Source organism: Henckelia pumila, chromosome 2, assembly GCF_033568475.1.
Source record: "Henckelia pumila isolate YLH828 chromosome 2, ASM3356847v2, whole genome shotgun sequence".
NCBI lineage: Eukaryota > Viridiplantae > Streptophyta > Magnoliopsida > Lamiales > Gesneriaceae > Henckelia > Henckelia pumila.
Genome location: NC_133121.1, coordinates 185,548,191 through 185,558,491, shown reverse-complemented (window position 1 = coordinate 185,558,491; position 10,301 = coordinate 185,548,191). Strand labels below are relative to the sequence as shown.

Sequence of the window (10,301 nt, the reverse complement as noted above, 5' to 3'; positions counted from 1 at the left end):
TTCCTTCTGGCCCAATTAGATAGATTTTTTTCCTCGTTGTCTCGAATATATAAACTATAGTCTAGTTCTATAATTAGTTGTATTTTTTCTTTTTCTTTTTAATTGATATACTTCATTAACTAAGTTTTGAAAAAAAATTATAATCATTGTTTGAAAGAACTATATAAGTATAGGAAGTTTGTTTGTAGATTTCTGTTTTTAATGATTGTCGTGATCTGTGCGAGGGGGAAAAAAAGAAGCGTACATATTGGGATGAAGGGAATAATATTTTACGCAGTAGTAACTCAACTTGAAAGACTTGATTGTTGGCAGGTGAGTTTGATACTACATTATTCCTAGGATGTTTCCATGGAAAATTGGAAATAAAGTAGTAAAAAGATGAAATTCTAGCTCGAAAAAATTTATCAAGACTAAATTATTTTAGATTAAAGTGTGGATGCGTAATTAATGAGTTCACTTCAAATCATTTATACTTGCAACTATGAATCTATGATATATTTCACACGTAGTATTTAAAATGGGCACAAAAATTCATGAGATCTTCACTTGTCAATTTAAAAAAAAAGGATTTTCTCATGTATCCGACTTATTAAAAAAATTATTTTTATGTCCAAATATTACTTTTAATTACAAATATAGATCAGGTTCACCAGTCTTACAAATATAGATCTATGAGACCGTTTCATATGTTCTAAAATTAGAGTAGTGCTAAATAGGTGATTCATGTTAAAGACTTTGTCTTGTGATAATTTAGTTCGAGCATGATTAATCCCGACATAAGGTACAGGAAGAACATGAAGGCAAAGACCACGTATACATAAATGAAAAAAAGTATCTCACCCCTTATTTTTTTGAAAAAAAGTATCTCACCCCGTACATAAATGGAATGGACTATTGATTTAAAGCAATGTTCTAAAAAACGTGAAGCGTGTCGAAGCGTGGAAGCCAAGCTTTAAGTTTTTTAAGCTTAAACACGATTACTACGATCTTAAGCATACACTTAAGCGTAAAAAAATGTTTTTAATTTAAACTATAATTATAGTCATCTCAAACAAATTAACGCAGTAAATAATGAATAAATATAATATGTTCAAATGTAATGCATTAATTCTTTGTGAGATTCTAATTCAATTTATTTCATCATTCATTTCATATCCCCTGTCATCGAACATAAACTAAATTAATTGGTCTAATTTAAAGTATTAGCTGTAAAATCCCTCAACATGTACTGCATTCACATCATCGCTACACTTAAACCATACAATATTGTACATTTCTAACATTGCTAACAATCATTCACTAATAAAATCACTAATTCATGATCTATTTTCGTCTTATTAATCAATTTTGATTTTTAGAATAGTCACAGGTAAGCGTATTTAACGACACTTGACATGGTCAACTTATGTCTGAGCGCTTTTGGCCGAAGCGGAGCGTTTTGGTGTAGCTTCAAGCTTAAGCGAGATAAAGCGAGACTTAATCAAGGTTTTTAGAACACTGATCTAAAGTGCACAAAGAATAACTGAACAATGAAGAATCTCACCTGTTCAATTACCCTAAAAACTCATTAAGTAATGGACAGAGTTCTCCAAATACGATAAACTGTATGTACACATTGTCCACTGAAACAAAATTTCAAAATATACGAGGGATTCAGCTCCGGATAACAATATAAACATGAAAGATTTCTATGGCTAACACAAGATTTTGCAGTGCTACACGAGGTGAGGAGCATCCCGTTTCTTTAAAATCATTGGACCATACAGACCATGCATATTTTACGTGGCACGCCTCTATATTACGGATCTAGCCATCTAGTCTTGTTCACGTTGTAGCATAGACAAAGCCAATCATGTGTAGGAAATAAAAACTTTGAAGCTTAATATGTAGACGATGAACATAAGAAACTCAGGCCATACAAATGATCTTACAATTCTACTGTCATCTGCAAAAATGTCACACACAGCAAGACTGAATCTTTGCACACTCTTGGACAAAATTTGACTTTACATATAATGGACAGATAATGTGATGATACTTGAGAGGATATCAACAAACTCTCTTGAGTTACTAGTTCATAAGCAATATATATACATAGCATGATGATACAGGGGTCGTTGGTTGGACCCGATGCCTCAAAAGGCGGTTCAAGTTCATGGCCTCCTCCCTTCAGATACCGACTTTTTTCCCAGAAGTCTTGCCATCAGATTTAGTTTTTTGGGATTTGTATTGACCTTGTTTTTCATGCCTGCGCAATAAAATAAAATGATACTGATATTCCTACTACTATAAAAAATTTAATTGATATGATACCTCAAAATCTTCTTCTCCTTGTATCTCATGATGACGTTTTCTTTACCATCCAACCGCGTGTTGTCTAAATCAAATGAGACATTTGAAAGTTTCTGTTCAGGAAACCTTGGAGAGATTTCGTCATCCTTGCTTTCAGAATCAGTGCTTTCACCAGTGGTTCTCGAGACAGAGAACGACGTTGAATAAGATAGTTTAGTTGGATGCTGACTATAGTTACTCGTTGAAAAGCGATGTACTTTGTCAGAAAAATCAAAATCTGTGGTAACATCATAGGATTGCTGCATAAGGTATGAAAAGGAAGAAGGCCTCGACGAATCCTGTTATAATAAAACAGCTTAGGGAGGAAAATCAACAATGATAAATGAAGAAAATGATTAAACTAAACTGAGCAACTGTACTATCCAGCTCAAAAATATTCAATTTCATGGAAGCCGATTCCTACCTTAGTTCTTGCATAGCTACTATCAAATTTACCAGTTGCTGAATGTTCCTTAGAAATGTAGCAATCTTCCATTTTGTTGCCAACTTGTGTTCCAGCTGCCTCTTGCTGATCATTTCCAAAGAGGTCTTCAAAGTTCCGGAATGTTAAATCAACGTCGGGTATGTTGACATCATCGAAACATCGCATCTCATCACAGACCCCGAGATCTTGCATGTTTTGAAGCCAGATCTGCAGATATCAGGCATAAAAGATTCATAATAAGAGCAATGACTTAAATAATTAGTCTATCTTAGGATATGATGCGATAGTATTTATTCTTATAGAAACTGATACTCTAGCAAATCCTCGTTTCATCACATCACCAGTTCTTGAAGTACACAATGTAATATTTCGGCACAAAATACTCTATGCATATCAGTATATACAGAATCAAAAAGACGTGCAGCAACGAGAAAACCTCGCTATTATGAGCATCACTTTTGCATTGCCAAAATGACTCTCCATGAATGGGACTTCCGGTAGTTGTCAGTTGATCCAACTGTGAAAACGACATCAGAAAGGGTTCCTCAGTCCTTTCTTCGCCAAGATTCACCATGTTCTGAAAGCCGGTATGCCCGCCAAGACAATCCTCGGTATGATCACCCAGAGTTTTATGCATTTTCCGATTCCCATCGTATCCGAATGATAATCCATCCATTCTATCTTTGACATGTACTAAGCATGAATCATCCCTGCCCTTGGCAAGCTTCCTCTCTAAATCCACGATTTGTTGCAGGATCGAGCTCGTATTTTGTGGCCTATTTTCATCTTTGAGTACCTGCAAACAGCGTTTCACCAGTACCATAAAGTTCAACTACTGATTCACGGTTCAAGAAAATGAGGTCTTAAACTATGAATAGCGAGAAGGGAAAAAAGGTTTTACCATTTTTCCTCGACTATCAGATCCGTCTTCAAACGACACTTTTCGAGCATTTGAAGTGGCAACACCACCCGAATCAGCACTAATTGATGATAAATATACCGACTGGTCATCTCTATCAACCAACTTACTCTCCAACTGATTCAAATCGAAGCCCCAAAGCACGGCTAAATCTTTGGCCGAAGGGCACCCCACATAACTTTTAATCACTCTTTTCTTATGCTGTGAAGAAACACGGTGATGGCCAGCATCACAACTTTGGCACATGAACATCTGATGGTCAAAGCACCGAACCCGTGCTGCTCGATTTCTGCATGACTCACACACAAGAGTTCGAGGATGCCGATAGGAAAGAGCATTGGCTGAGTGAACCTTTGCATCACAAGAGAGGCAAAGATGTGCTGAATCTGCCTTACAGTACACTATTGGCCTCAAAGACTTGCAAAACTCGCAGACCTTTTCCATCACCGCAGTTTTCCGAGGTCTAAGTCAACCATGGGAAGATGTAACTGTTTCTGTAGCTAGAATTATGGCTCGATTTTACCAGAACGGAGAAAAGTCTGAAAAATCCACAAAGTTTTGGAAAAATAAAGAAACCATTAAGCAGATAAAGATAAGCTACAAAAAGGGCAGGCCTTAAACCAAGATCTGAAATCAAGAAAAGGGGGAAAATCTAATCATAATCAAGTGAGACTACAAATCACATCAGAAACATTTTTCATCACAAACCATCATATATACTACATGTATAACATATGCACAGTCACAAAATCCCAGTAAGAATCAATGAAATGACTGATGCTCAAAACAAGAAACAGAAAACATGCCAAAGAGCACAAAAGAACCAACCGTTGATCGGATACACTCCAAACAAAGAACTTTCTTGAATCAGCTGAAACTTAGAAACCCTTTTAATGGCAAAAAAAAAAGGAAAAAGAAAAGAGTCTCACAACTCACATGAATGAGTCAGTACATACATGTCTAAGTTGAAGTAAAAAGAAAGGGGCATTAAGGTTTTGGCGTGGGATGTTTGCCATTAAGTATGTTATCTACTTTCTCTCTCTACCGCATTTCCGATTCTCTCTCTATCTTTCTGGAGGAACTTTTTGGTGACGTGGGCAGTTAGGACATGGCGTAATCCTGCGTGGAAGGAGGTTAAAGTGTTATCTTGCTGCATGTGACAGTGAAGCCTCTGATCCAAAGAGTTGGCGGCTTCAGCCAATGGGACAACGCCACGTAGAGCAAAGGATTGCCTAAATTATGGGAAACTATGGAAGCGTATGATGAGGAAAAAATGGGGTTTCCTCATTTTTATCCCAAAAGGGAGTTATTTGTCGGTGTGTATATATATATATAGTGCATGATTTTAGTACATATGTATGATTGTATATTATATACTAGCAATCCTGTCATATGATGTTAGGTCCGTAAAAAGATGGAGGAAGAAGTAGGTTTTTTGTATACAAAGGGATGTTCGAGTTGGTGGGGTAGATAAACATTTGATTAATGGTCAGATGTTTGATTTCCCTTACCAAAATTTCCTGGAGTAGTCTTTTGCACATGCTTGCCCCCAGTGCGGTTTACTTTATATTAGATTGATTTGCAGGCTATTGCGTTGGTCTTAATTTTTTTTTTTCAATTCAATACACGCTATTGCGTTAGTCCGGGAGTTTAATCAGTGCGCACCAAAAGGTAACGACTGTGAAATCTCACATCATAAAAAAAGTAGGTTTTTTTTTTAAAAAAAACATTTTAAATGAAAGTCGTCAAAATTTTGATGTTGAAATAATAGGAGAGAAAATAGGATGTATAGAAAAAATTGTGAAATTTATTAGAGTCGGTGGTTAAATGGTAGCTTTTGAATTATGACAAAGTTACACCAACATACAAATTACAAAATATACGAAGAAGTTTAAATTTATTTAATAATATCGATAATATATATTATACAAAATTAGGTGTGTCAATGAATTCAACTCATTAACTTGATACGAGTTTATCCCAAAAATATTGAATTTGACTTGGAGGTTTTTAGATTCAGGTTAGATCGTATTGGACCTAAAATCTGACTCAAAAAAATTTGGATTGAGTTCGATTTGAGTATCACTGAATTGAGAATCAAGTCACTCATCAACAAAAACTCACTTGACACATTTATATAATTTTTTCGAGGTTTGACTTGTAAAAAGGATACAAAACGACGGAGAAATGGTGTTTGAAATTTGAATGTTACTTTATGATGGTTAAATGTTCTTTAATTGTACATTGATATACTAAATTTCTCATGTGATATTTATTTTTGAAATATTTATATTTTCTTAAATATTTTTTTTTTGTGGAATAATTAAACTTTAGATAAATAAACTCTTAAATTTTAAATATTTATATTCATGAAACATAATTATCATATTTGTGTGAGATTTTGTTAGTATGTGTATGTTGTTGTTTTTGTTGTTGTTATTTTTTTATCATGTGAAAACTCACATTCGTTACCTTTTAGTATGCATTGAGTAAATTCTTCAGCTTACACAATAGCTTGAAAACTGAGCTAGCCAGGTAAATCGCACTGACCAATCCTATGCGGCAAGCTCATCCGAGAGTGTTGGAAGAGAAATTGAACTTCTGACCATTTTTCAAGAGCCTACATACTTTATGTCTTGTTGTTGTTGTTGTTGTTATTATTATTGTTGTTGTTGTTGTTGTTGTTGTTGTCGTCGTTGTATGTGTTTGAATTCATATTCAATTTTTCAAGAATAAAAGTATAATGTTGCATAGTTAAGAACCAGATCGGATTGATTTGGGTTCAGGTTCAAGTTGATATCCCTACTTCAACCTAACCCGAGTCACCCAAATTGAATTCTATATAAAACCTATATAGATAAATATTAGTTGTGTTTTAAATAAATTTAAAGAAATGTGTAGATAGTATAGTTATAGATTAATGCAAAAAAATAGCTGAAGTTTCATATATTTTAAAGTAATTTGTTGAGATTGTCCAGATATCAATGAAAAATACTCATATGATGATAGTGTCTTCATAGCTATGTCGTGCGTAAAAAAAAGTATTAATGGTTATTTTTAGTTTAAAAAAGTGTTTTTTAAGAAAATAATATATGAAATTATTTATTGTCTCTTACCATCCATAAAATGGTGTTACGGTTGACCTACAACTCGTCTCAACTCGCTATTTGGTAAGGTAGGGTGTCACGTCCCTTAACTGGATCTATTTGAAATCGGTGTTATTTAACGTTTTCATATTAAACAACAATTCTCGTAATACAGATTTCAAGAATAACCAGTTTTTTCATTCATTAACTGAGATTATAGAGTTTTCCACGAAACGAAAATCGAATTTCATTTACAGTTCAAAATGAAAATTACAAGGTCTAAATGTAGCAGCTGAATAAACATAACTAAACAACATCAGAGTTTGATCATTTTTCACCAGCCTCAGGACTTATTCATCTTCTTCAATCTCCTCAAATTTCTGCGTGTATTTTCTCAGAATCTTCTGCAATTTTTAATCAGAATTCAGAGTGCTATTTAGGGTCCGTTTGGATTTAATAAATATTTTTTAAAAAGTGCTTTTTTAAGCTATAATTTTTAGGTTTTGAAAAAGCTTTAATTTTGACTTAAAAAAGTGCTTTTGTAAGAACTTAAATGGCCACCCAAACACCTTGTTAACCAAAAAAGCACTTTTTTTTAATAAAAAAGTGCTTTTCTGATTTGGATTTTGAAACCAAACGGGGCCTTATAGGTTCAAATCCGATTGTTACGCACCATTTAATTCCCTTGATTTGGCATGATTTAGAGTGATTACGTCGGTTACAAAATCTCAGATTTTCTGATGTCTGTTACAGATTTTTTGCTGGACGCCCCAATTGGACTAGTCTGAATGCTCTTATTCTTCGATTGGTCCAGTTCTGCTGTTCAAATTGGACTGCTTTTGTCCTTCAACTAGGGATGCCAATTTTCTCCGAACCCGATGGGAAACCCGATATCCGACCCGAACGGAGGAGGGTATGGAGGCATTTTTTGGACCCGATTAAATAAATGGGTAAATGGGTATGGGGATCTCGTAAATGGGGATGAAGGAGGATGTAGTGGTATCCTACCCATATCCGACCCGATACCCGAATATATATATATATATATATATATATATATATATATTGGACCACTAAAATTTGACATATGGTATTGTTCGTCTCAAAACTCGGTCCTTGCGTCCACTATGGGGATTGGAACTTCTTCATAATGTAAGTCCTCTTTCAGACTTTCTTGGACTGTCAAGGGTTCCGTTTCAATTACATGAGTTGGATCATGTATGTATTTTTTCAACTGTGATACATGGAATACTGGGTGAATCCGGGACAATTTAGGGGTAAGTATAATTGATAAGCCAGTTTCCCTACTTCTTCAAAATCTCAAACGGTCCTACATATCTTGGATTCAACTTTCCGATTTTGTCAAATTGCATCACACCTCATTTGAGAAATCTGGACGTATATTTTGTCTCCAACTTCAAATTCTTATGGTCTTCTCTTCATGTCTGTCCAACTTTTCTGCCGGTCATGGGCTGTCTTAAGTCGTTCTCGAATGGTTTTAACCTTGTCCATTGTGGCTTGTACTAACTCGGGTCCGGTGATGGTATTCTCTACCACTTCATTTCAGCACAACGGTGATCGATACTTTTTTCCATACAAAGCTTCGTACGGTGCCATTCCCAGACTACTGTGATAACTATTATTATAGGAAAATTCTACCAAAGGTAGATGATCACTCCAGTGTGAGCTGAAGTCTTAAGCACATGCCCGTAACATATCTTCAAGGGTTTTTATAGTTCTCTCAGTTTTCCCATTGGTCTATGGATGATACGCCATGCTCATTGTCACCTTGGTACCCATTGAATCTTGAAAAATTTTCCAAAATCTTTAGGCAAATCTTGGGTCTCGATCTGACATAATGTTGACTGGGATTCCATGTAATCTCATGATGTTGTCCATGTACAGAGTTGTCAACTTGTCTAGGTTTTGGCTTATGCGTATGGGTACAAAATGAGCGGATTTAGTGAGTCTATCCACGATTACCCATATATCGTCATGATTTTGTCATGATTTTGGCAATCCTACGACTAAATCCATGGAAATGTTCTCCCATTTCCATTGGGGATTTTCTAACAATTGTAGTATCCCTCCAGGTCTTTGGTGTTCAGCTTTCACCTGTTGACACACCAAGCATTTAGAGACAAAATTTACTTCTCTCTTCATTACATTCCACCAAAACCCTTTCTTCAAGTCCTTATACATTTTGGTGCTTCTTGGATGAATGAAAAATTTTGATTTGTTTGCCTCTGCCATGATTTCTTGGCATAAAATTTCAATATCTGACACACAGTCTATCTTGAATCCAAAGCACTTTATTGCTGTCTACTTGATTTTCAAGACTCTTTTCTTCCTTGACTTGAGCTTTGATCTTTGCCAAGTTAGGGTCTTGATCTTAACTTAGTTTTATCCTCTCACGTAAACATGGTTCAGCAATTATCGATTTGAGAAACATATTTATCATGTTCTTGCGACTCAAAGCATCAACCACTTTGTTGGCTTTCCCTATATGATAACTAATGGTCAGGCCTTCAGAAGTTCTATCCACCTTATTTGTCTCATGTTCAATTCTTTTTGTGCAAATAGGTACTTAGGAATCTAAGTTATTTTTCATGAAGAATTCGTATTTGGCCCCATAAAGGTAGTGCCTCCAAATCTTCAGTGAAAAGATGACTGCAACTAATTCAAGGTCTTGTGTGGGGTAATTTTTCTCATACGATTTCAGTTGTCTTTATGTATATGCAATTACCCTCCACTCTTGCATAAGAACGCAACCGAGTCATTGTTTCGATGCGTCACTGTAAATGGTGAAGTCTTTCCTTCTGTAGGTTTTTCCAAAACTAGAGTGGTAGATAGCTTCTTCTTCAATGTCTCAAAACACTTCTCACATTAATTGCTCCAATTGAATTTAGTATTCTTTTGAGTGATCTTGGTGAGTGGTACTGTTATCGATGAAAATTTTTCTACAAACTTCCGATAATATCCTACTAACCTCAGAAAACTCCGAACTTATGTCACTGTCTTCGGCCTTTTCCATTCCATGATGGCTTTAACCTTTGCAGCGTCAACTGATACTCCTTCTACAGATACAATGTGACCCAAGAATGACACACTATCTAGCCAAAATTTGCACTTCTTGAATTTGGCGAAAAGCTCCTTTTCCCTTATAGTTTGGAGAGTCATCCGAAGGTGATTTTCGTGGTCTTCCTTGCTTGGAGAGTATACAAGGATATTTTCAATAAAGACTATCACAAACTTATCAAGAAATGGTTTAAACACCCGATTCATCAAATCCATAAATGTTGTCAGTGCATTCGTTAAGGCAAAAGACATCACTGTGAACTCACAATGCACATATATTGTTCTGAAGGCTGTCTTAGGAATATCTTCAGCCTTAACCTTCGGTTTATGGTATCCTGATCTCAAATCGAGCTTTGAAAACACCTTAGCTCCTTTCAACTGATCAAAGAGATCATCAATCCTCGAAAGTGGGTACTTGTTTTTTATTGTTATCTTATTCACC

The 10,301-nt window shown here is 35.3% G+C and overlaps 1 protein-coding gene across 1 annotated transcript; it reads right to left on the bottom strand.

Annotated features, from left to right (window-relative positions):
* Window positions 1-1,883: 1,883 nt before the first annotated feature.
* On the bottom strand, window positions 1,884-4,760 carry LOC140883078 (putative zinc finger protein At1g68190). The gene is made up of 6 exons (XM_073289383.1): window positions 4,524-4,760; window positions 3,678-4,234; window positions 3,213-3,572; window positions 2,756-2,983; window positions 2,314-2,630; window positions 1,884-2,248 (listed from the first exon to the last, which is right to left on the bottom strand). Exons 2-6 carry the CDS (start codon window positions 4,137-4,139, stop codon window positions 2,170-2,172), a joined length of 1,446 nt encoding a protein of 481 aa, XP_073145484.1. The 5' UTR covers window positions 4,140-4,234; window positions 4,524-4,760; the 3' UTR covers window positions 1,884-2,169.
* Between the last annotated feature and the right edge of the window lie 5,541 nt (window positions 4,761-10,301).